Source organism: Parus major, chromosome 3 (assembly GCF_001522545.3).
Source record: "Parus major isolate Abel chromosome 3, Parus_major1.1, whole genome shotgun sequence".
NCBI lineage: Eukaryota > Metazoa > Chordata > Aves > Passeriformes > Paridae > Parus > Parus major.
The window spans coordinates 26,582,341-26,607,891 of record NC_031770.1 but is presented as its reverse complement, the minus strand read 5'-3'; the positions used below and the strand labels follow the sequence as shown (position 1 = coordinate 26,607,891).

The following is a 25,551-nucleotide window of genomic DNA, read 5'->3' as shown; positions in this document are numbered from 1 at the left end:
GAGTTTTACCTCTCGGACCCTCTTGTACTTGTCTATAAAAGAAGATTGCTCTCCTGTACAACCCACAAGAGATTCCGTGTCGTTACTTTTGCCATTCCCAATATAGTGCAACAAAAACTCTGCTTTATTTGTTTTTCAAACTAATTAATTCCTTCACTAAAACACTTCCTGTATCAAACTCCTGTCTTAGTGTGCCCTGGTCATACAGGTATCAAAAGACTGCATGCAGAAAAGGCACACAGAGACAAGACATCTCCCAGCAATCTACACATGCCACAGCTCCTCACAGTGAGTTCCATCCCAACCTGACACCAACTTCCTCATCAGCCTTGGACAAATCAGCTGAGTGGTTCTTATTTATCCACCTTTTGTGGGACTGTAAGGGAAAATGAATGTTTACGAAGTGCTCAGTGACAGAAGTGAACGCTTGTGCTCCATACACTCCTACTGTTTTTAGTCCTACCATTTTCTCCCTCAGTCCAAATGGCAACGTTTTCATTACAAATATAAAGGCAGCAATAAAGCCAGAGCATTTGGCACTTTATGGATGAGCAGTGTTTATAGAATTGCATTTCACAGCTAGCATGTGACAAGCACACTTGTCAAAACCTGGCTAACCTATATATTCACCTCTAAAGAATATGCCTGACCTTGCCACATGTTGTCTCATACTAGAAAGGTTTTTAATCTTTTAATTATTCGCTTAAGTAAACTTAAATTTTAAAAAAAAGTCCCTGGCCCCCAGGTGTTTCTGAGAAAAACCAAACCAAACCACAACACAATCTTCAGAAATATTTCATAGAATAAAAAAAACATGGAGATTGCAGGCTGGTTTATAACCTTAATATTTGTATGATCATTTGGTTTTAATTCAGCTAAGATAAATAATTTTAAAAGTTTTCTCTTTTATAATGAATGTGACAGTCTTTAGAAACTTTATTTTCCTTTTAATTCATGTGTCATAATATCTGGTCATCTATTTTTTCCTCAATGCAACTATCAGTAATGCACTTACTCAAAGTTCACCAGTAACAAACAGTTGTATGTTACCCAGGAAATCTGGACCTCCCAGAAAGGGGGGGGGGGGGGGTAAGTTGTGAATATTAGCAGCAAAAGCTTGAGAAATAAATTGCATTTGCTGTTCTATACAAAGTTTTCCAAAGCTTCAAAGATTCATTCAGACAGTTCACTGTTTGTAATGTTTTAGAAATTGCCACAGAAATTAAATTTGAATAGTTTGATTTTAGAACCTGAATTCTGCTGCCCTCACTAGGAGACACTTTTTTTTTAGCTACCACCAGGAGTTTCTCTGCCCAGTGCCTCCACAACACCATTGCAAGATGCCACATGGACTGCATACATGACACCCACTTCTTTGTCTCCATGGCAGCCCTACCAAATTATGTAAATCCATACTGATCTACTCACCTCTCCACTATTTCTAAGATAGGCTGGGAAATGTGCCACTTTGGCGAGTCTCTGAATTAGTATTTCACATATTCTGATGGTAAGGTAGCAATTAGTGTTACTAATCTCTCATTATCCAAATAAGGATCTATTTTAAAGGTAGAGTGACTCAGTCACAGCTTCAGGCTCACTTCAAATTCAGGCTGACATTGCTGCATAAATGAAATATGCCTGATCTTTCAAAGATTTCTTTGGAACTCTAATAACAAACAAACCAAAGCAAAGCAATCTGAAAATCAGTACAATAACTGTTCCCTTGTATCAGTTTTTTTTTTACTTCCCATCCTTTAGGAAACAATGCTTTTGAAAGCCATAAAATGAAAGCTATTCATCACTGAAATGTAATGTCATCACTTTTTCAAAAGCCTCCCACAGAAAGAAAGACAATGTAAGATGTCAGAGTAAAGTCTTTGCTTAATTCAATTAGCATTTAAGTATTTTAATCAATAGAAGATGACAATTGGACTGGGCTAGAAGCCAGCTCCCTTAAGCCACGCCTTTTGTCACACATATTTCTTTGCACTGCTGTGTTTCTTAACAGTAGTAAACATATCAGATCAGTAAATATCCATGACAAAATCTGGGATCTGTATCAACTTAAAATCTTTACCTTCTATGGCAGCAAAGGAGCAACCAATAATCAACAGCAAGTAATGATTTCCTGGAGAAAAGGCTGATTATGATATATTTAACATGCATGTGATGGGACCCATTAGCCAGTAGAAAATGGCAAATGGGAGTTCTGTGTGTTTGCATGTGACCTGAAACAGTTAACAATACTGATACTGAATCATCAGCACCGTGATGACACAGAAAACAAACTCTCCTCAACATTTATTTTCCCAATGGCACTGAGCAGATGAGCACACAACAAGTGCATTTGCTGGAAGTGCCGATGCCTAATGAGTCACTATCATTGCTAAGTTCAGTTTGCATCTTTTAGTGCAAAGAGAGAGACAGAAAGGAAGGAGTAGTTTTGAGAAGTTTTCTACTAGAAAGCCAGTCTGAAAATGGCTGCCTAATTAGGTAGTTGTTTGGTCATCGAGTCACCAGTATCTGAAAAATCTGCTTGCTGTTTATCACAAATGAAAGGTATCAAGGCAAAAAATCAAACATCAGTGTCTTCCTGAACCATGTAATAAAGTAGCCCCTTACTAGCAATACCCACATGGCGAATACTTCATCCATCTCTTTCTTCAGTTGCTTGGCAAGATTTCAGATTCTTCCAGGTTCCTTGAACACAGTTTTTTCTGTTGCCCTTAAGGGCAAGAAGTAAGCATTCCCTGTCAACAGGGCATTTGCATTTTCTGCATTAGCCAGACATGATCAACACACACTCTGCAAAGTGAACTATGGCCCTCCTGTAGAAGTTGAAAAAAAAAAATTCCTGATTAATTTCAGATGACAACTTCATCCATAGAAGCACACATCTAGGGGGAAGACCAGTTCAAAACCAACTGGTCTTCATATGAGGCACAACTATAACCCCCATAAAAAGAAAAACTTGGGTCTGTTATTTGCAAGGGCTGCCATCAGGCTTTCTCATACTGTCCAACCAGTTCTGCTGATTGGGAAAGCAAAAATACTTTTGCTTAACAGCCAACCCCAGATGTGATGCAGCAATGTTGAATGAATTCTCTCATGATATTCAGGGAGAGTTTTCCTGTCACCACTGTTCCCTTTTGGACCTAGCCATGTTTATTTTCTAAACCAGTCATCTAGTGAGAAAGTCTTAAGCAAAGAAGATGTGTTCATGATCCCATGCTGAGCCAGTGCTCACTGAATAGACTGTTCTATTAAGGAACTGGTAGGTCAGTGCCTGAGGAGCAACATGCCAAAAAACACTTTTGGTTTTGTTGGATGTTCTCCAACATCCAAAGCAAATGACAGAAAAAGGCCCATCTTTAGGCTGTATATACTTACACAAAATCAGGAAGCTCAGTTCCAATCCAGGAAAAGCAATGATTTGTCAAGGGGATTTCTAAAGACTCTGGTAGCTCCAGAATTTTATTCACAGCACAGAGGCCCTATCATAAACTAAATTTTGTCTTTATAGATGTAAGGAGCTTGTGCTCTTGGCTATCATCTTTCATGCTGGGGAACCTTGTGTATCTAGAAAACTTACAGCTTTGTATTAGGAAATAAAGCAACGTGGTTCATTGCATTACTCTGAACAGCCGTGTTTCAACTTTCATATGGCATTAATGACCACTGATAATACAAAAGCACCAGCCATTGTTGCCCTGAACTGAGAGGAGATTGGCAGAGGGTCATGACCTAAGCGCCTCCAGGTGGAGCAGAACTGGAAGACTTTTACAATCTGAGGCACTGAAGAGAGATGGGTTGATGACAGGAGTGATGCCAGAACAGATTAACCATTTGAAACCTGTACATCTCTTATTTTGTCAAAAAAAATAAAAAATAAAAAAAAGAACATTTTTGGTACAAGTCTGGGCCATTTTCAAGAAAAACTGAATGCAAAGTGGTCAGTGACATTCTTGTACAGAAGATGAAGTCTTCTAGGTTATTATTCTTCTGATGAAGGAACAGAATGAACCAAAGAGGGAAAAAAAACACCACCACATTTCTAAAACTAAACAATTAAAACAGTTTTACTGCTTTGGAACAGTATTGCCAAATGATGATTCTTGGATGGTCCTTTCCCCAGATTCTGAAGCAGGAAGAGCAGGATTAAAAAAATAAAACAACATGGGAAAGAATGGGAGAACACCCTGACACAACACAACCCTGACATTATGCAGCTAATATGTTCTCTTAATACTCTGCACCAAAATGTTGCTTACACTTAGCTCGGTAATAGTTCTCACCAATGAACACACAAAGGAACAGCAAGGACAGTATAAGAATTCAGCAGTACTGAGGAAAATTCTAATCCAACTAAATTTGGCAGCACAAATCTCTTATGTAACCTGTGATTTAGAGGACAGGCAGATCATCTGGGAATGTTTCTGTGTTCTTCTCAGTACATTAAACAAAATTGGCAATTTTTCATTACAAATTTTCTTTTGTTTTTCACTGCATAATGTCTCAGGAAAAACACCCCATACTTACAAAACATTTTTAGCATCAACAATATACTTTTATATGATAATTCAACTATACTGAAGGTGTATTTAAGTTTAATAGTTACCCTTAAGTGCTTCTCTGTCAATGCTGCCATGAACTGTGGTACATCTCTAAGGTTCAGGAGATGGATGGCCTGTGATCTAAATTTAAAGCAGTGAGACTTCAAAATAATGCTTGGAAAATGAGTTCTTCTGAAAATTGAGTGTTATATCAGCAAATTTTACAGAACTCTGGAACTGATACTCTCATGAAGCTGAGGAGTTTTGAGAGCTACAGATGAAAGATCCTGAGCATGTAAAAACCACTAGAAAAACAAAAGAGTTTGTATCCACCATTAAAAAAACCACCAAATCAAAACCTGTCCTTTTACAACAAAAACAGACACAAAAGCAGCTGTCACAAATGTAAAAAAACTCAAGTCACAAAATAATTATGAACCAATCATCACATTATTTAAATTCCTGCTGTTCCTCAATCTTCAATACCTCCTTCAAAAGGAGGTATTCAATCAGTGCCAATATTTACAGAATGCAATAAACATTCATGCCAATTCATTCAAGAATTATGATGTCATGCTTATGAAATAGAGATACTGGCCAATTTTAGGAAAGTAAGTTTTACTCACAGAATAGCAAAAATCAATCAATCTTATAGCACATATCCAAAAGGGGTGAGGAGTTCAGGGATTATCGGAGAACCTGCCACCTGAAATTGTCACACACACGGCTGACAAGATTTGCTGCCAAACTTGAAGCAATTTTCTTCTTACCCATATAAAGAATGTGTCATAGAAATATACATTAATATGGGAATTCCTTTATGTGTTTGGAAACCAAGCTATCACCAGCTAGATAATCCATGTACCTCTATGCAGTTGTTACAGGAGGAGAAGCTTTTACAATAAAAAGCAGCAGCATTCCTCTCTTCTTTTGGGAGGCCCAGCTCCTTCCTCTATCCTGACAGAGCTTCTCAGCAAATATAAAATGCCAAAAATAATGACCTCTTTAGGAACTGCAGGATGCCAACGCATATGAATAAGAAACTTTGGTGATAAATGGTCAACAATGGATAGCTGAGGATGTCAGGAAGCATCAGACAATGCCCTTTAGAGGGCTACTTGCAGTACAGCTACAGTGTGTCAGGAAGGCAACAGCAAGGAAGATAACTGTATGCTCTGTGTTCTTCACTGTGCCCCACAGAAAGAACAGCAATTTTTTCAGTTTCCATTAGTCATGCAGTTTCCTCTATAATAATATGTGAACAAAAGGAAACCCAAAACAGAGTATCTGTTCATAGGGAACATTGATTGTTTTTCTGTTACAGTTGAAAGACAATTGCAGAAGCATAAAATTGTCAAGAGGAGGTTGCAGGGAGAAGTAAACACTTAAATAGGTCTAGTAAAAACTTCACAATGAATTAAGAATGAATAATTCTTTGCGCTAAATTAAGAATTGTCGTGTTACACTAAGATGATTATTATATTTGCATTGAGTGGCTTCTCCCTGTTGCTCTCCCCTGGGTTTATGGTGTATTGGTTCCTTCCCCTCACCCCTCCCCTTCAGTTGTCTCCCATTGGTTGCCCTTCTGTTCTCCCCCTCCCCTTTCCCCCCGTTTAAAAATCCCGATTGTAAGACCTCTTTTTTCCCTGGAGTTTGTTCCGAGAATAAACTGTGGACTGCGTCCCAGAGAAAAGAGCCTTCTTTGTCTTTTACCTTATCCTTGTCAGATCTTCTTCCTGTCCCAGTGGACTCAGAGCTAGCTTGGTGTACTCTGGGGCAGGGCATAGGAGGTTTATGACAAAGAATTAATTAAAAATTAACCATTAAGAAAGAAAAGTTATTTTTTCTTAAAATACATGCAAAAGCAGTAATCATTATGCTCCATAACAGAAACTGCTTTAATATACAGAAACTAAGCAAAGGACAAAAGAACTGCAGATCCACAGTCAGGCTCTCATGTCTCTCATGCCCAGAGACTACCTGTATCAAACCAGAGCTGAAAGGCAGGCAGCCTGCTTTGACTGTCTTAAATTTGGCACACATATAAGCAATTACATCATAGAATTCAAAGCAAGTATTTAAAAGACAGACTAACTTAGAAAATAATGAGACTGAGATATTTAGAAACTGATGCTCATTATTTTATTGCCTTGGGCCACCTGATAGACACCATATGTAAAGTCTCCTTGGAGGCTAACAAGGGAATAGCTGATCTGTCCTAACATCTGTGCTGGTTTTGGGTGGGGTGGAATTAGTTTTTTTCACTGTTAGTGGCTTATTAAGGCTTTGTTCTGGATTTGTGCTGAACACAGAGTTGATAATACAGAGATGTGTTTGTCATTGCAGAGCAGGGCTTACACAGAGCCAAGGTCTCTTCTGCCTCTCCTGCCACAATGACAGGGAAGTTGGGGCTATCTGGGAATTTGAGAGGAGACACAGCCAGGACAGGTGACCCCAACTAACCAAAGGGATAGTACAGACTATATGATCCTCAGTGCATAAAGTGGGAGGAAGAAGTAAGAAGGGGCGACATTCTGAGTGATGAATTTGTCTTCCCAAGAAACCATAACAGGTGATGGGGTCCTGCCCTCCTGTTGATGGCTGAACACCTGCCTGCCCATGGGAAGTAGTGAATTAATTCTTTGGTTTGTTTTTCCTATTAAACTGTCTTTATCCCACAAGTTGTCAAGCTTCTACCCTTACAATTCCCTCCCCAATCCTGATGGTGGGGGAGTGAAGGAGCAGCTTCATGGGGCTTGGTTGCTGGCTGGGGCTAAACTACAACAATAACAAAGAAAGAACTGGCAGGGCAACACACCAGATTTTACTAGCTTAAGAATTTGTGATTTAACCAACTATACCATAGGCAGAAACAAAATACAATAGGACAATTGCATTAAAATCTGAAGAACAAGGTTCTAATAGTTTGAGATGAGAATAGTTATAAATAAATAAAGGCACACAAATAAATGAAGATACTTTAATAAGGTGATGCAAGTTCAGATTTTACACATCTACAAAACATTACCACAAGATAACCAGAAGACTTGTGATAGGGGAAAAGAAAAGTATTCATCTCCAAGATCCGTGTTCTGAGGGTAACAGTTTCAACCTATCCCCTCAGATCCTCTCCTTCCTTTTGAACGATTTCAGTTTCAATGGCTGAAAGCCATTACCTTCAAATACCAGTTAATATTAGTGCTAAAACAACAATAATGAAATATTATGTACATTTTAAGCAATCAGACTGTCTTTACTTCTTATTCCAAGTAAATGTACTATCTTCCAGAAAGTAATATTCACAAATTATTTCAGAGAAAAGTTACTGTACAAAGACACAGAAGCCAAAGTTCATAAAAAGACTAGTCAGTACAATTAGACAGATGTTTGCTTGTAGTTCTTCGTATCCAAGACCTTCTTGCCACACATTGAGCAGATGCCTATAAGCACACAAAGTGTGTAATTATTTTAAAATCATTAAAATCTTTCCTCAAAAACACAAGATCTTTTTTAAAAAATTGTTCAAATGAGCCCTTATTGGCAATCTATCTGTTCTCAGACATGTTCTCAACAGATACTACAAATTTAGAAGTAATACTAATACAAATTAATATGTGCAGTGTGTGTGCAATCCTTCCACTACAGAAAATAAGCTCTATTTTGAGAGCATTATCATTCACAATACTGCAAGAAAGCCTCTGTAAATGGCTGGAATGCCTGAAGAAAGCCAGAAAAGGCTCTCTTCTGACAAAAAGGTAAAACTGGTGTATTGTTAATTGTTATAAGTCCTGTAGCCAAACAAGCCTGAGACGGACAGACAGTAGCAGCGCTAAGAAAATACAGACACCAACAAACTGACTGCTAAATGGGGTATTACTGAGAAAGTTTAGAATACATTTTCATAGAATTAAGGTATTTATAGAGCAGGATTGAAAAACAACGAACACCAGGAATACTTAAGAGCTGAATGATGAACACTGATGTCCCACAGGACTTTGTCCTAAACTCTAAGAGTGTCAAGTCAAAAGACCAGAGCACCAAAATATATACAAGTTTGGCAGAGGTTGTCTCAATCGTTTTCTCTCCTTTCAAAGCAGAAAGGTGCTAAGTCTTTTATCTGGTAGGACCACAACTCAATTTACACAAACATTCACCAATAGACAAAAACATGCATCTACTCATGCTTTCTTCAAATTGTGTGCTTTCATATATTGACATTATGACTGGACACGTATCTAAAAGTCCATTAGGGAAGAGAACAGCAAGGAACATGCCACATCATTTACTCTGGAGACCAAAATTCAGCCCAGTAAATACTGACTTCAGGTCTAAACTGAGGATTAATTAACTTGAGAGTGCTTCTCAATTTCAGAGATATGCAACAGCTGAAGCACTGAGCTGTATGACTGTATCTGCTTCAAGAAGTACACCTTAATGATATATTTGATGGTCAGAGAGAACACCTAAAGTACTTAGAAAGTTCTTAATGTTATGAACTTAATTTTATACATGTTCAGCCTGGAAGGATACACAAACAGACAAAGATCAAATCCTGAAGTGTTGTGGTGTGTGTTTAATAGTTTGTTAATTTATGGTTGTACAGTTAATGGCTTGTTCCTATGTTCCCCCATAGTTGGTTTGCACCCAAGTTGTATCCTCCCCTATGCTGCCTAACATTGCAACCCAACCCCTTATTCCTGAACCTTCCCTGCCTATCACTGCAACCCTGCCCCTTCTTCCAGACTCTTCCCTGTCAATCCCTAGTTGGGCCAATCCCTGATTGTATCACCCCTCTGGAAATCCCCAAATCCTGGAGGCCCCATTGGCCCATGTGACCTGTCCTCTCCTCTCCCTTATCCTTATTGGCTCCTGTATTGTAAACCCCACCTTGTGCTCCTTGCCTGTTTGTCCCTGATTGGTTAAAAATTTATACCCAGCCCCTGAAACCTCCCTGTATTTAATCCTGAGCACAGAGGTCTTTGTCCCTGACCCCTTCAGAAAATAGACCCATTACTGGAATCCATACAGAGAGCCTCCTCCTCATCCTTTGCCTCTTCTATGTGCTGACAGCTTAACGTGCTGTAGAGCAGCAGCTCTAAGGTTCAGCTCCTGCTGCTTAATTCAGGAGCTGTTCCCCACACTTGGCGTGGTGCCTTGGTGGTGGTGAGCTATCCTGGCACTCCAGCACTGCATCAGCTGGTGCCCAACATGGCATAGACTGCTCCAGAAAAGGTGTCTATGGAGACATGCAAATACTTTAATCTACCGAATTTGGGAACATGAGTAACATTGGTCTGCCACGCCTCACAGCTTTCCAGCCCTTGGGGATTCACCCAGGATCCCAATGATGGGAATGGAGATCGACCAAAGTTTTGGGATCACTGTTAAAGACTAATTTTAGAGGAACAATGGTCCTCCCAAGTGATCTCCATTCCCTGTGTGGGATTTTGAACTCGGTCAGACCTTGGCTAGGCATTACCACTGAAGACCTAGCCCCGATCTTCTATCTATTGAAGGGGGGAGAGGGGCTTAGTTCCCCAAGGTCACTGACCCCAGAGGCAAGGAACGCCTCAGAAACTATGGGAAAACCACTATCTGAGAGACAAGCACATCAGTGTAAACCAGATCTACCATTCAAATTCATTGTGTTGGGGAAGTTGCTACACCTCCATGGGCTGTTGTTTCAATGGGACCAGGACCAGAGGGACCCTCTCTTAATCACAGAATGGGTCTTCCTCAGTCACCAGCGCTCCAGAAGTATTACAAAGCCACAGGAATTGGTTGCTCAGCTGGTCAGGAAAGCTAGGGCAAGGCTTCAGGAACTGGCCAGATGTGATTTCTCACACTTTCACTTACTGAGCAACCTCTCTGAAGATTAAACATTTCCAGAGAGGCTGACAAAAGAATTGTTTGAGCAGTTGTTAAGGGAGAATGAGACACTCCAGATTGCTCTACACAGTTACATGGGAGAGGTTTCAGTCCACGTCCCTGCTTACAAATTGTTTAATTCCAATTCTGTTTAATTCCTAAAGAGAAAAGGAGCAGGAGACCACTCAATGCCCTGTTTTCACAGATGCATCTGGAGGATCCCAAAAGTCAGTGATGACTTAGAAAGATCCTCAAACTCAGGAGTGGGAGACAGATGTTGAATATGTCGAGGGTTCTCCTCAAATAGCTGAGTTGACTGCTGTTGTTAGGGCCTTTGAGAGGTTTCCCAAATTATTTAATTTGGTCACGGATTCGGCGTACGTTGCAGGGGTGGTAGCTAGAGCAGAAAATGCTTTATTGAAGGAGGTCTCAAATCAGCATCTCCTTGAGTTGCTTTCAAACTTAATCTATGTTGTCTCCCACCGAGAGCAACTCTTTTTCATAATGTATGTGAGATCACATACTGGTTTGCCTGGCCCAATAGCCAAAGGAAATTGAAGAGCGAATTCCCTCGTCGTACCCGCTGAGATGGCAAAGCTTCCTGATCTCTTCCACCAGGCAAAGCTGAGCCACCAAAAATACCATCAGAATGTACCCAGGCTGATCCTCCAATTCCATCTGAGGCAGGATCAGGCCCGGGCAATTGTGGCTGTGTGTTCTAATTGTCAGAAAACAGCCATGCCATCATTGGGATCCAGGGTGAATCCCCAAGGGCTGGAAAGCTGTGAGGCATGGCAGACCGATGTTACTCATGTTCCTGAATTCAGCAGATTGAAGTATGTGCATGTCTCCATAGACACCTTTTATGGGACGGTCTGCCTCTGCCCATGCAGGAGAAACATCAGAGCATGCAAAGCTGAAGCCCAACCCAAACCAGACATAAATTTAAGAGTACAAGGTTCTACCATGTGGGGTTCAGGCAGCCATCTGGGGAGGACCTAGCAGGCAACATACCTACACCACTGACTTGGTGACACAGCACGTATTACTGAACAATTAATTCCATAAACAAAGCTTACTACTGGTTAGCTGCAGCTCTCCATCTAAAAATCAGTTCATTTAATGTGCTATAAGAATTCCTTGGCATTAAATCATGTAACTGACTTCATGATGGTTTTTTTTCCATCCAGGAATTTTAGATGTAGCTATTTATAAAAATGGGAGGAGAAGGGACCATTAAAGGGACTGCAACAAGCAATTGAGTTTTACAACACCTGGGTTTTTTTAAATGAAGGAAAATCAAACATATTAGATGATAGTTCTCTATGTCAAGATTAAGCTTAGAGTTATTTTTACAAATGTACTGCTTCAGATACTGGAAACATTCTAAAAGCAGCAGAAATACAGAATGACAAAGATTTAAAAGAATCTCCTTCAGTCTCTAGTCCTGCCCCACTCAAAACAGCCAACTTGGATAAGGCTGACTCAGGACTGTTCAAGTCATGCTCTGAATACCTCCTGTAAAGATTCCACAACCTCTGATGGTACTCGTTACTAGAATATTTCATCACTCCCAGACTGAAAAATTGCTTTCCTTGTATGTAATTAGAATCTTCCACATTGTAACCTGTGTACTCCAATTTCTTATTCTATTACTATGTACCTAAGAGACTGACTCCATGTCCCCTCTGCCTGCCTATCAGTAGTTGAAGATGGCAATTAAATCTCATTTTAGCTCTCTCTTCAAAAATACAAATTCAAGTGTTGTACCTCCTCTCTTGTTCCAAACCAAACTGGGGCATTTTGGCACAAAGTGAAACTCACCTTTTTTATAGGCACATCCTTGACAATAGTGGGACCCTGGCTGATGGACAGAACTCTTACAAATCCGACATATTGCAAATTTGTTCTTTCCATAAGGGTCAAACCTGGGAAAAAGAAAAACTATTTTATTTATACACCTTGAAATGAAGTAATTTTTCTGCCTTATCCTAAAAAGTCTAAGCCAGAGGGTGCAGTAGGAAACTCCAGCAAAAACTGTAATTTAGAAAATGGACATATAAGAATTATTTCAAATAGGCTATGCAAAGTATGCAGAAAAGCTCCCGCTCTCTCCATGAAGAGACATTTCTTCCATCACAGACAACAACTTTGCAAATGTAGAACTAAAAATGTTTATTTTTATGAAGATACTACATGACTTTGAACTTAAACACCTTCCAGCAGCACCTTGCCCCCTTGCAAACAGAAATTCCTGCAGACATGAAGGAAATGCTCAAGAGATTATCCTGGCAATATTAGCACAGAAAATAAGTATTCTTGGGTTCTCTCCTACAAAAGCACCCAATCCTAGCAATTCCAGTGGGAACTGCAGTAAAGTACTTGCCCACACTCTATGACTGAGCAGAAAGCACTCATGAAATATGCGTGGACGTATTTTTACCAATTAATCAAATACCATAATCCCTGCAATTTTAATTTATTAGGTGTATTTTGGACAAGTTTGGAATAGTTGCCCAGGTATACAGGAAACAGGCCTCAGTTAGTTTTCTAACTGATGTTCTTAGCCAAAATCAGTGTTAAGTACTAACCTTGCCTTCTTTGAGGTCAATGCCTTGTTTTCATTTAATTTGCGACCACCGCTTTCTACAAAAAAAAATAAATCAATAACTAATAAATTTCTCCGTTCCAAGTATACTTTATAAACCTTAATTTACAGCTTTTACAGATACACAAATAAAGTCACAAAGAGAGATAAAATATTCAGCACAGCACTAGGGGACAGGGTAGCATAACACTTTATACTCTGTTTAAATACTCTATGTATTGTCCTCCCATGCAAGAAGCTGAAAACCGGAAAACAAAAACAGATAAATTCAATACTGAAGAATCCTGGACAAATAAATTCCCACTGCATTAAATCCACATGGGAGGGAAAGTACATGGCTTAATATTTAACCTGATTAGTAATATAAAGTTTTGATCTTAAGATGGTAACACAGCTCAGGTGCCCAGCTGGCTTTACAATACCTCAAAACCAAGTTGCTAAACCTTGCCGAGGTTACCTGTAGTGTTTCTTGCACCATCTTTCCATGTATCAGGAGTGATCACCGTTCCAAGTTTCTTCTCACCTACATAGGGAAACATTACAAAGGGAAAAAACTCAGAAGCACAGAGTCACTTAGGTTGGAAAAGCCCTCTGAGTTGATTGTGTCTAACCTGTGATTGATCAACACTATGTAACTAGCCCATGGCACTGAGAGCCACGACTAGTCTTTCCTTACACACTTCCAGGGATGGTGACTCCACTGCCATCCTGGGCAGCCCATTCCAATGTCTAATCTCCATGACTTGGAAGAAATTCTTCCACATCCAAACTAAATGTCCCCTGGCCCAGTGTAAGACTATGTCCTCTTGTCCTGTTGCTTGCTGTCCGGGAGAAGAGGCTGATCCCTACCTGGCTACAGCCTCCTGTCAGGGAGCTGAACAGGGAGGGCATAAGGCCATCCCTGAGCCTCCTCCTCTCCAGACTAAACAACCCACCACCCTCGGCCGCTCCTCATCAGAACCTTGTGCTCCAGACCCTCCACCAGCTTTGTTGCCCTTATTTGAACCGCTTCACCACCTCAGTGACTTTTTTGTAGTGAGGGACCCGGAACTGAACGCAGCACTCGAGATGCGGCCTCACCAGTGCCGAGTACAGCGGAACAGTCCCTTCCCAGGTCCTGCTGCTCACGCTATTGCTGATACAGGACAGAAGCATTTAAACCATGCGTATTAATACGCTCCACAGGCGGAGAATGACAGCTCACACAGGGGAGAACGACAGCTCACACAGGGCCCTGAAAGGAACCGCCACCCGCGGCCCGCCTTGAGTAGCCCAGGACCCCAGGCTGCTGCTCCACCCAGGGCAGCCGGGGATACCCGCGGGCAGGGTCGGGCAGGGCCCGGCGGGTCGGCAGGATCCTCCCCCCACCACCACCACCGTACCCACGTACTCACACTTGTCGCACACCATGGCGGCCCCTCCACAGCCACCGCCGCTTCCGGCACCGCCCCGGAAGTGCCGCCGGCCGGCCCCCGCTGTTTTCCGCTGCCGGGTGGCGCCGCGCGTTCCGCGGTAAGGGGCGCGGGTGGTGCCTGCGACCCGCGCGGGATTTGGTTTTTTTGAACAAACGCCATTTCCTGCCCCAAAATCCTCATCTTCGTCCCCAGCCTGGCCCCAGAGCCTTGCTCTGCGCGTTGCGGCTGGGGAAGATGCTGCCCGGCGGCGTTGCTGCCGTGTGTCGGTGACGGGCCGGGACTCGGTGTCTTGCAGGTGCCGCTGCCCGGGCACCATGAGGGAGGCGGAAATCAGGAGGCTTCTGGCTGCCAACCTCCTTTGCGCTCTGTCCGTCGTCCTGGCCGCGGTTGTCCCGGCTTTCTTCCTGGACGGATTCAGTGTCCTGGGAACGCACCTCACGTGGCTGTGTGTTTGTTCTGTTTGTGTTGCTACCCTTAATATAATCTTGCATTTAGTCCTTAAACCAAATCAGTCTCCTAAGAGACGTTTCTTTGCTCACAAGGTAAGAATTTTTTTTTTTTAATTCATAAGTTGCTACCAGACAATACCGAGGGGAAGCAAATTCTCTGAAATAATCAAATGAGAAAGAAGACAATTTTTGATGGTGAATTCTTATTTTCCACTAGTGAGTTGAGTGTAGCAGCTTTTGAAACAGATTTTTAAAGTATTTTCATAACGTTAAACTTTCTCTACCTGTAAATAACCTGTTCAGGTGAGTGATTCTATGCTTTCCTGTTTCTTGTCAATGTAATGTTTTTTGTAGTCCCAAGAATTTGCATGGTGCTAAAACCTGGCAAAATTAAATGGCACAGAACTCATTTTGTAGTCCAGGCCTGGCTCATTCTGTTAAGTGGATATACCAAGAAGAAATGTTAATCACACGTTTCTCGTGTGTAGTTGTAAGTTTGTAATAAGAGAAGAAAAGAATTACAGAATCTGATACATAAGAAAGATACTGTGCTACATTTGAACAACTTAAAAAATCATATGGAAAAGTATTAAAATGCCTGCATTTCCTTCTATGATGAAATTTGCATACAGAAGAATCTAAAGTTGTGAGAAACTTTTTGTAGTTAGAGTTTGCAATGGGGAGCATTAAAGGTATGAATCCCTTTTGAGCAGAGTGATTTTGGAGCAGCACACGACTTGCCCCAGAGTTTTGAAGTCAGGTGGATAGTCTTGTACTCCTGACTTGCTGAGCCAGGCAGTATGTAGTGCTCTGAGGTGGTTCTTAAACATTTAAGTCATTGTCCCTTTGAGCGTATCTTTGTATGCAAAGCTTCTGTCTAGTTTTGCTGACTGAGTAGGATGTGAAATGCACAAAACCATGATGGAAAGCAAGTATTTTAACCATCCGTGATTTAGAAATGAAGCACACTTCATATTCTAGGTGAGATTTCATCCCAGGAAATAAATATAGAAAGGAATAAATAAAGAAAAATAAGGGTTCAAGGAAAGTTACGGATTTTGCATTGGTGACCTGATCAGAACAGACCTAACCAGAACTGTTTATCAAGTGTTTTGGCTTCTACATGATATAGTGAGTACCCAGAAACTTGTTTAAGTTCATAGAAAATTATGTGTTTTCCAGGCTATAGAAAGTTATGGATGTTTCTCAAATACATTCAGAATTTAAGATGTAAAGTTCAAATTGTAGTTTTAGTTAATGTAATTTTTATTCTCTATGTAGCAGACTTTTTTACATGGTATGTTTTCGTGCTTTGAATTTTTTTTTTTGTGAGAGTTGCCTTTTGATGAATGAATATGACTGTAAAACAGAAGTGCAAAAATATCCAATAAAATTACTTCTGATTATATTTTTTGTATGTTTGCCCTGTTTAATGGGATGCATGAAAAAAATTGTAGGTAGAGTGTAGTGTTTTTAAGTTAATTATTTAAAGTATCAATTGATGGAAAACTTTTTGAAATATGCCATGCTATTATAGCTGCAGCTGAAATTAAAGAAGTAGAGTACAATGCTGTTGATAAGATACAGACTTTGTTACTTATGTTTCATTTTGAAGCACTATTCTGATATTTCATTGCTTTTTTTTAGATATCCAGATTTCTAAAATGCTGTATATACTTTTTCATGTCTTGCATACTATTTCATGCGATTATTGTTCTTTATGGAGCACCTCTCATAGAGTAAGTCAGAAAACCCTCTCTTTCTCTAAACATTCTAAGGGGCAGCTCTCCTTGCAGATGTTGGTATAAGCACTTGTGCATTATCTGGTGCACTGTAAGTTAAGGGATAAGCTCCTAGCTGGGGGAAGAATGGTGGCTGTTTTAGCTTTCTTTTGGTTTTGGGTTGTTGTTCTGGTTTGTTTTTTATGTTAAACATATAGCTCAAACATTTTTTGGAGTTTCATTTAGTCATTTTCCCTATAAGATTCTAAGCCACATATCTTGCATATCTTTCATCCTTTTGCTATTAGTGTTTATCAAAGTTTAAAGAAAGAAGTATGAAGCAACCTGGGTTTTGAGAGATGCATTAAATTGCTGACTAACAATAGTATCATGTAGTTTGGTTTCTTTGTTGCTGTCGCAACATCAAACGGGAAAAATAAATGGAAAAATGGAAGTAAATATCCAAGTATATTTCAATTTAGAACTAGTGATCTATCTGAGGTACACCTGCGGTTTTTCAGAAATGTTGCAGGTATCAGGCATTTCAAAAAATTACTACATCTCACCCAAGATAACAGCAGAACTTCTTCCAGCTTCCTTTACTATTCTACAGAGAATAGTAGAGAAGAAAGAAGAAGAAATAAAAAGAAAATATTATATTCTTCTATATGAAGTTTAAGAAAATACACATGCTTCCACAAGTTGAGTTAGAGGAGCTTTAAATCTTGGAACTTTTAGAACATTAGCAACCACCTCACTTAATTTAGTAATGTTCTTTTTCTTTTTGTAGGTCAGTGACTGAGACATTTTTGTTTGCAGTTCTTCTGTCTACATTTACTACTTTACAGTGCTTATGTTTGCTGGGACCAAACATACAGGCATGGATACGGGTATTTAGTAAAAACGGGTAAGTTCTAATCTAAAGTTTCTGATATTTCTGTGAATAGAAATGGTCAGAATTGATGTAAGCAATATATAATGGAATTTTTTGTAAGGAAAACTTCCTGAATGATGGGTTGTGGATGCTAAATTCTGACACTGCCTGTACAGATTACAGGCTGCAAGAGCTTCTCAGGCTGGCCCTGAGAAAGTAGTCTGGGAAAGACATGAGAAAGAATTAAAACAATCCTCAGGAACACAAAACAACCTTGCAGGTGTTGTTTTGTGTTCCTTGTTTTCCTTGCAGGAGAAAGTCAGGGGGGTGGTGTACCCCACTGACCAATGATGGTAATGTAGTAGTTTACTAACCAATAAGAGTTTCCTTTCTGTACTTTCCACGTATCTGTCTATAAAGCAGGCCTGCAAGCAATAAACTAAAGGATCCTCTTGTTCTGACTCCCTGAGAGTCTGTGTCGTTCTTTTCAGCCGTTCCCAATCGGAACGACATCGGGTGATTTTTGTATTTGTGATTACAGACATATGAAAGCTTTTCTGACAAAGAAAGATTTATTTGAAGACACTGATTGAGAAAAACAGGTTTTTCTTTTTGGTGTTCAGATGCTAAATCTCACTTTACATGCATTTGAAGGAAGTAAAGTTTCCAGCACATATTCTACTGGAATAAAACATTGTGCAATCCTGTATAATGGTTGTCAAATAAAGGGGAGACCTGACACTGAGCTGTACATGGAGAATCTCACACGTGATCCAGTAGTACCTTTGTAAATACAACTTTTAAAATAGGAATAGGAAGTCAAAACAAGCACCGTTCTAAACTTTAATATAATGTTGAAAATAACACATGACTTACTGTGGTCTTAAGTATGTAATCTTAACCTACACTCTTTTGTCAATTTCAAAGAAAGCTGTTCTGAGTGTCAAAGTTTTGAAGCATTAATATTTCAGGATTATGTTTAAAGTAAAACAAGCCTTCTAACCACTATTTTCACCTGCCATTTTTATGGCAGCCATAGCATTAGCATGTATCAAAGATAATGTATTTTTTAGAAGATTTCCATTTCTTCTGGCTTTTTTCATTCCATCAGTAATAGCATGTTGAAAGGCTGGGACAGTGAAGCATAAAGAGGCTTTATATATGCTTGAGATTCAATGAGATTTTAGTATTCATTCTCTTCTAATAGTTCGTAATGGTGAAGTCTCATCTCAGAAGAAAGTGAAAAGTTGTATTACACTACTGACCTATTGAATTATTCTTGGTTTGTACTCCTATAGGGAAGGAAAAAGCTACACTTTAATACTAATTTCAGGTATTAAATTTTGGTTTATCTCAGTTCTCAAATTACTGAAAAATATCTTGAGTCCTTATTCAAGTAGCTTACACTTGTTCTTTTTCAGTGGAAGTGTAAATATACTGTAATAAAAGCAAGGAGTTATTTAGCCAAAATAAATCATTGCTGATTCACTTGGTCATCTCTGGAGGTTTTGCTGCTGGAAATAACAGCTGAATTGGAGTAACATGTTTGACAATATCAGCCAGTTTGTGCCAGGTAGATTTTAAATGCCTGTTGACTTCTTTCTTTTGTAATCTAGATCTTAATGCAATTTCAGTGGAATCATTGCATAGGAAACAGTTTTCTTGTTTTTAAACTTTTGCTCTGAGAACTTGTTAGTAGTTCTTATTAGTGAACCATGTGACATTATCTGAGTAAAATGCTTATTATTAACGATGTTTGTTTGCGCTTTGAGTGAATATAGACTAAAAAGAAATATTGTAGCAGGTTTCTTTATGGATTGTAGAAAGCTGCTCATTTGAAAATAATCCTCTTATTTTTCATTTGACCTCATGAAATTGGAACATCTGAGGTCTGGGCATGAGATGAGTGATATGTTATACATGATACATAATATATTAAAAGGTTGTCTCTAACTTAACCATGTGGAATGAGGTGGAACTGGTTAAATGGAAGAAATGGATGGTTAGGTAAAATTAACAGAGCTGCTTTCCTTGGAAGCAGAGTTTAGGGAATTGAATTGCACTAAACAGTAAGTTTGAAAGTCTGATTAAGTGTATAGCTTAATAAGAAAAAAGAATTAGTTTTAAAAAAGTATCTGAGTTCAATTTAGACTTTATGTGCACATAGAATGTGTGAGAATGTATGTGTATTCTACATCACAAACCCTTCCATTCTTAGCTGGCTATAAATAGGGCCCTTTTCGCTAATTCTGCATTTGAAAAGGGGTGGGCCCACACCAGCATCTCTGAGCTCCTTATTCTGACATCTAGACTTGTGAATGATGTCAGTGTCATGACACTGATCATAAGCTGTCATGTGCTGCTGTGTGCAGTTAGAGAGAAGTAAACGCTGCAGAAAGGGTTATCAGCATTAATGGCAGCATGTGGCTGTTATTTAAATAGTGTTTCAGTGACCTAGCTGAAACAGCCTCCTGAATAAAAGTCTTTAAGAAACCAGTTTTCAGTTGCCTTTTTTTTTTTTTTTCCCACTCTCCTTTTGGAGACTGTTTATTTCAAGTCACTGCTCTGAGAAATGGTGTTGAAATTTCTGGTATAATAGCAAATATAACGTGTTACCAGGGTAGAAAAGAGATTCTATTTGGATATTGCCAAAAAATAGTAAAAAACCATGATGTTAGGGCTCCTTCCTGTTTTCATTATGTCTATTTTATCACTTTGTTTGTGAACTGCTTACTCTGTTACAGACTTGAATTGTCCCTTGTAAGTGTAGACATCATCACATACCAAGGACTGCTTAGTATTTAGTCCTGCTGCAGCCAAGAATTCTAAATGTTGTCTATGAGGAAACTGCCTCAGTAGATTATTTTATGTCAGCTAACTTCTTAATTCAAACATTATTTAAGGCTGAACTGAATGTATTGTATTAATAAATTATTTAAATTTAAATAATTGCTTTAGGCTTCTAAAGACCTTTCTGCCACTAGTGTTCATTTATTATCTTAAACATTGCTAGTTTTCTCTGCAGGATTATCTTAGTTTAAAATGAAAGAAACCTGGAAAATGCAAAGCTCATAAACATTGCTGCAGTCGTTAGTCTCATGCAAATGAGGAGTTTATGTGGTGGTTTAAAAAAGAAAAGTGAGCAATGGGAACATTGCTCCTTCAGGATAATGCTGGAGGACAAGTCAGGTTGTCTATGAGTAGCCAGTCCATGCTGCAGAGGGATTCAATTAGCAGCTGAAATAGTTGTCAAACTGCCAATGTCTGTTTTTCATTTGGGCACACCGTGCCTTGTTAATTCTGTTGTTTTGCATTTGGGCTCAGTCTGGTATCTCCATATGGTACAGCAGTCTCTGGTGCATCTGTCACACACACAATATATCTTGTGAGGTATAACTGTACCTCAGTCAGTCCTTGGTGTATTCTGTTGTCTCTTCAGCTGCTTTAAGGCTGTAGTGAATATTCTCTTCCTTGTTCTGCCTAAGAGCTCTCTGCTCAGTTATTCAGCTTCTGAAAATAATTCACAAGAATTTTCTGAGTGGAGGCTCCTAAACAGTTTTACAGTTGAATCAGGACTTTTCTCTTCAAGAAAAGAATCTCACACCAGTAGAATTGTTAACTGGAGTGTTTTTAATTAAAGGAATCATGGTATTGTAGAAGAAACAGTTCTACTCAAAATGTCAACCTTGCACTGTCATTACTTTTTTCTTTTACTTCTATTTCTGCAAACATTGAAAAATTTTTGCTCTAAATTTGTGAGGTGTTTGGTCAATAGCAAGTGCAGCAGTGTGTACTCAGAAGTAAAGAAATTTTATTAATTCCAAAACCAAGTGTTCATGTCATGCAACCTAAGCACCACATGCAAAGTTCGGAGTTTACTGTGCGTCTAGTTTTCAAGCCATAAAAATGCCTGTATATTTTCCTCTGTTAGCTGAAGCTAGGTGTACATTTATAGTGTGAGATGTAGCAAACTCAAAACTCAGATCTCCTGCTGTACTGATTGAAGCAGTGATTCTAGCCTGCTTCTCCTGTCTTTCAACTGTGCCCTACTGTGTTCTGAACTTCTGTTGCTCATTTCTTAATTGGTACCAAGTACCCAAATGCTCATGGCCTGAGCAAAGCAGAGCAGTCAGTTGGTACGCTGATGATAGTAAGCACTCATCTGTTAAACAGAAATCCAAATTTACAAAAACTTTTTGAAATCAGTAGTGGCAGAAGGCTATAAACAGAACTGAATTAATTTAACATCTCTTACAATGTGTGCCATGACTGCTAGTGTGAGAGTTCTTAGTGTGCAAAAAATTTATCCTGCAGCCAGCATACTTGAAGTTGGATGCATTGCTATCAAAGGGCTCCAATGTGCAGTTACATTTACTTGCAGTGTTTCTTTCCAGTTGATGGAAACTTGTTTTGAAATATTCTCATAGTGGACTTCTGTGTTAAATTTTGAGTTGTTGTAGTCATCAAATATGTCTACACCACAGAGTCCTTTGTGACTGTGTTTGCGCTTTTCTGTATAGTCCCACAATACTCTTTCATGTCTGCCTCTCTCTCCAATGCACACAGTTATCAAGATAGATTTATTTGCTCAGTCTAGCAGTGTTTCAAGCTCAATAGGACTATTTCCAGGTAACATAAATTAGCTTTTGCAGTAAACATCTCAAAAAAAAAAAATCCTGAAAGTGTGGTATAAAAGGATTGTAATTATAGCTAAAATATGCAACTTAGATTTTACTTCTGGTTTGTATGTTTTAGGAGAAACCTGCATGCTATTATCAAATATATGTGAAATTTTATAGATGTTCATAGCCTCAAAACTTTTGGGAGGAATCTGATCCAACTCTCTTCCATGGTAACTTCTGCTGTTGTTAAAAACTTGTAACATACTTTTTACAGAGCTATGTCTATCTGGGAAAGCAGTCTACGGATTACTTCCGTGTGCAGTCTACTTGGAGCTTGGTTTGGAGCATTTCCTATTCCTCTTGACTGGGATCGACCTTGGCAGGTTAGTATATACACCCTTACCATAAATGTATAAAATATTAATTTTCTGGAGATGCACACTACACAAAATTGCTCTGAAGCTGTTCAGGTGTATTGCACTTGATCATATGCTGTTCCTACAGAGTTACACCAAACTTATAAAAACTCATTGGAAACATCTGTGTATAGGGTGTAAGGAAGTAAAATGCATTATTTTTACTTGCAGATAGGTTCTTTGTTACATACTTGTGAGTATCTGTTGCATGCAAATTTTATAATGAAATAGAGCTCTAATGATTTGGGTAAGAAACTAGACAAGCTGGAGGAGAAATGTGAAATGATGAAGATGGCTTCAAGTTCGCCTTCAGTCTAGTAGCTTTTATTGTTCACAGATAGGGAAAGAAAGATGCTTTCCTGATGTTTTAGCTCCCCTCTGTCTTCCATAAAAGCACTTAACAGAAGGTATTTTAAATGGATTTAGATCGGTTTGTGAAATGGTGTAGCCGAAGCACTGTACTAAATACTTCTGATTTCAAAGGAAGGCAAACATTAGCTTTTTAGTTGAACAAGAGAAAACATAAAGCTGGCATTGCAGATTCTATCTTTATAAATTCAAATGCTTATGCCATTTTCTTACTGTGTTTTTTGGCATGGAGAAATGCTTAAATTAAATGTAACTGAAGTCTGCAATTGCCAAAAAATTATGGCGCTAGTGATGTTTTCCTACATGTGCTCAGTAGAGGTTTTCTTTCATCTGGTTACCAAACTTAATACACTTTTAACTGAGTAGTGTCTATCAGGCCTGTTCTTAAGCAGATTGTTTTGGAGATTTCTTCCAGAAATCAGTGTAACAGGCAGCACAGTTTCCTCTGTGATATTATAGATGTGCTGTGGCTTATAGCTGCACTTAAATGGATTTTGAAGCAGCATGTCTCATCTGGCAGGTTTGTTTTATTCCCAAAATCTCAGACTTTGCTAATATGCTGTGTATAAAACCTCCACCTTTTATGCACCAATGATATGAGGAAAACTTAGGTCAGGGGGCTCTGATTAACAAAACGAAGACACTAGTAGCTGAAGATGGATACTTAGGTAAATTTTTAGCTTTTTGTCCGTTCCCACATCTTCCAATAGCAAGAGACACAAGTTTGATAATGATCTGAAAACTTTCTCTGTTTGAAAACTCTTCCAAGTTAATAAAAGCCAAACATGACTGCAAATTTAACTCTATAATCTACACTTAAGCATCTAAAACTATATTATCTGACTCCTCAGAACAGCAAAGCATCTGCAGAAACTTCAGATACCCAAACTTGTCACTTACTGTTTCTGGGTGTGAATGCTTTCCAGTGCTCCCTGTGTGTCTGCAATTTCCCTTTTCCTTCACCATCTCCACCCTCATTTCTGACATACTCCTATACCAAGGTTAGCAGGAGAGAGTTTATGACTCTCAAGTTCTACATCAAAGCAATTTTCTTTTGATTAGTTCTAGAGCATTTGCTGCTGTTCTTTCCCTTCTGCTCATTTTTCCCATCCTCACATCTCCATCTTACACCTTGTAGAGTTTTAAATAGTGGGGTGGGGGAAGAAATTTTCTGTTCCATTTTGAGTCTGACCTGTTAGATCATTAATGATGTGGGTAGTTCAAGAGCAGCCATAGAGAAGTTTGCTTATCAGTTCTCAGGCTGCCACTCCAACAATCTTTGAAAACTGCAGTTTTAAATGCTAATTTAAGATCTGCTGTATTAGGGGAGATGAAAGAAGTCTTTGTTAAAATGTAATGTAGTTTTTACAAGTCCAGTTGTTTCAGCAAAGCAACACAGTGAAGCCCCAAAATTGTAACAGATCTTCAAGGCAGAAATCAACCTCTTTAAAATAGCTTGTCAAGGATCCTGCTCACAACTCTCAGAAGTTTTCAATCACCTATTAATAACCTAATATTTTTGTGAAGGTGATCTCTTAAATATTGGTCACCAAATCATAGAAGTGGTGGCAGTGTCCTGGCCATGTATTTTCAGTATTTGCCCAGGAAACACTGTTTACCAGCTTGCCCAGCTCAGCCAAGCTGAGATAAACTGTGAATCAGGTTCTGGGCAAACCAAACCTCATACAACAGCTGATGTCTTTTGTCTTCCTACTGAACAGTATGGATTTAGCAACCCAGGTATTGCATGTAGTAGCTGCATGGCTGTCTCAGATGTTTTGAGAACGTTTCTGTTCTTCAGAAGTTCACTGGTCATTGGCACAAAGCTCCTTTTCCCAAGAGTATTCCTTTTGCTACCTGATGTCAGGTGATTACAGAAACTCATAGTAAATTCTTTCACTGTAACAATAAAAGAGAAGAGGTGCTTTCTGTGTTGTCTTCAACCTCAGCCAGGGGAAAGAAGAATGATCCTCATAAGAGTCTGCTGTTGTTAGAGATCTGTTTAGTTTGGGTAGAAGAGCTTCAGTGCCAATTGTGCTTGAGTGACCGAACCACTGACTTACTGAACATAAAAATACCTGTGCATAATACAGCTGCAGGATTAATGATATTTTTAATCTTCTCCAAATACAAGGACTAGGAGTGTTTTGCATAGAACTGAAGTTTGCATAGAACTCTGTATACAAACTCCAGCTGGCATGTTTAAGGGAATGCCTGCAGATTTAAGTCTCAAGCAAGGTCAAAAAGAAATCATGTAGATCTTAATGTAGACTTAAAAGTAATCAGAACCCAGTCAAAACTAAATTACTTCTAGACATCTGCATGAGTAAAGTATTAAGCTGTTGTCCTTCTGACATCAGCTGTTTCTCGTATTAGCCTAAAAGCAGAGAGCTTGAGGATTACAATTTTGGATTTACCCTTTTCCTATCCAAAAATGTATTCAAATGGAACAGCTTAGTCTTTGAACCTCAAGACCAGCTTTTGAGATAAAAAGAGGTTTCATTAGTGATTGTTTTCCTTTTTGTATTTTAGCCTTTGTGCTGTAAACAATTTTTTTTTTTCATCTGTAGTGGAAATGGTTCTGCTTTAAAGCAGAAAATGTGATTTAAGTGTTACTACTTGGGGAAGACTAAAGTGTTATTATTATTTTAGGGAG

General features: G+C 39.1%; 2 protein-coding genes and 1 long non-coding RNA gene across 4 annotated transcripts in view; 1 reads left to right on the top strand and 2 right to left on the bottom strand.

Annotated features, from left to right (window-relative positions):
* Window positions 1-1,125: 1,125 nt before the first annotated feature.
* LOC117244194 lies at window positions 1,126-6,326 on the bottom strand. Its single transcript, XR_004496805.1, has 3 exons — window positions 6,267-6,326; window positions 4,619-4,694; window positions 1,126-2,828 (listed from the first exon to the last, which is right to left on the bottom strand). It is a non-coding gene; the product is annotated as an uncharacterized LOC117244194 (long non-coding RNA).
* Window positions 6,327-7,519: 1,193 nt separating this feature from the next.
* CRIPT (CXXC repeat containing interactor of PDZ3 domain) lies at window positions 7,520-14,778 on the bottom strand. 2 transcript variants are annotated; one of them, XM_015621289.2, is made up of 5 exons: window positions 14,424-14,778; window positions 13,487-13,552; window positions 13,013-13,067; window positions 12,246-12,349; window positions 7,520-7,993 (listed from the first exon to the last, which is right to left on the bottom strand). In XM_015621289.2, the coding sequence occupies exons 1-5, from the start codon at window positions 14,758-14,760 to the stop codon at window positions 7,929-7,931; spliced, it is 627 nt and encodes a 208-aa protein (XP_015476775.2). In that variant the 5' UTR covers window positions 14,761-14,778; the 3' UTR covers window positions 7,520-7,928. The 2 variants fall into 2 exon arrangements, with proteins under 2 accessions (XP_015476775.2, XP_015476774.2); XM_015621288.2 differs by lacking the exon at window positions 7,520-7,993 and having other exon boundaries at window positions 10,506-12,349.
* PIGF (phosphatidylinositol glycan anchor biosynthesis class F) overlaps window positions 14,745-25,551 on the top strand; it is a 24,403-nt gene continuing 13,596 nt past the window's right edge. The window contains exons 1-4 of the mRNA XM_033513333.1: window positions 14,745-14,986; window positions 16,541-16,632; window positions 17,405-17,521; window positions 22,385-22,493. Coding sequence (XP_033369224.1) covers window positions 14,759-14,986; window positions 16,541-16,632; window positions 17,405-17,521; window positions 22,385-22,493 — 546 coding nt within the window. The 5' untranslated portion in view covers window positions 14,745-14,758. The remainder of the gene's footprint in view (window positions 14,987-16,540; window positions 16,633-17,404; window positions 17,522-22,384; window positions 22,494-25,551) is intronic.

Bases quoted from the DNA above. Each gene is read 5' to 3' on its own strand.
- CRIPT (XM_015621288.2), bottom strand. From the start codon at position 14,760: ATGGTGCCCGGGCAGCGGCACCTGCAAGACACCGAGTCCCGGCCCGTC. The intron at 13,068-13,486 runs GTAACCTCGGCA...TTTTTTTTGTAG, and splicing joins TGGTGCAAGAAACACTACAG to AAAGCGGTGGTCGCAAATTA. The intron at 12,350-13,012 runs GTTAGTACTTAA...TCTTTTTCCCAG, and splicing joins TTGACCTCAAAGAAGGCAAG to GTTTGACCCTTATGGAAAGA.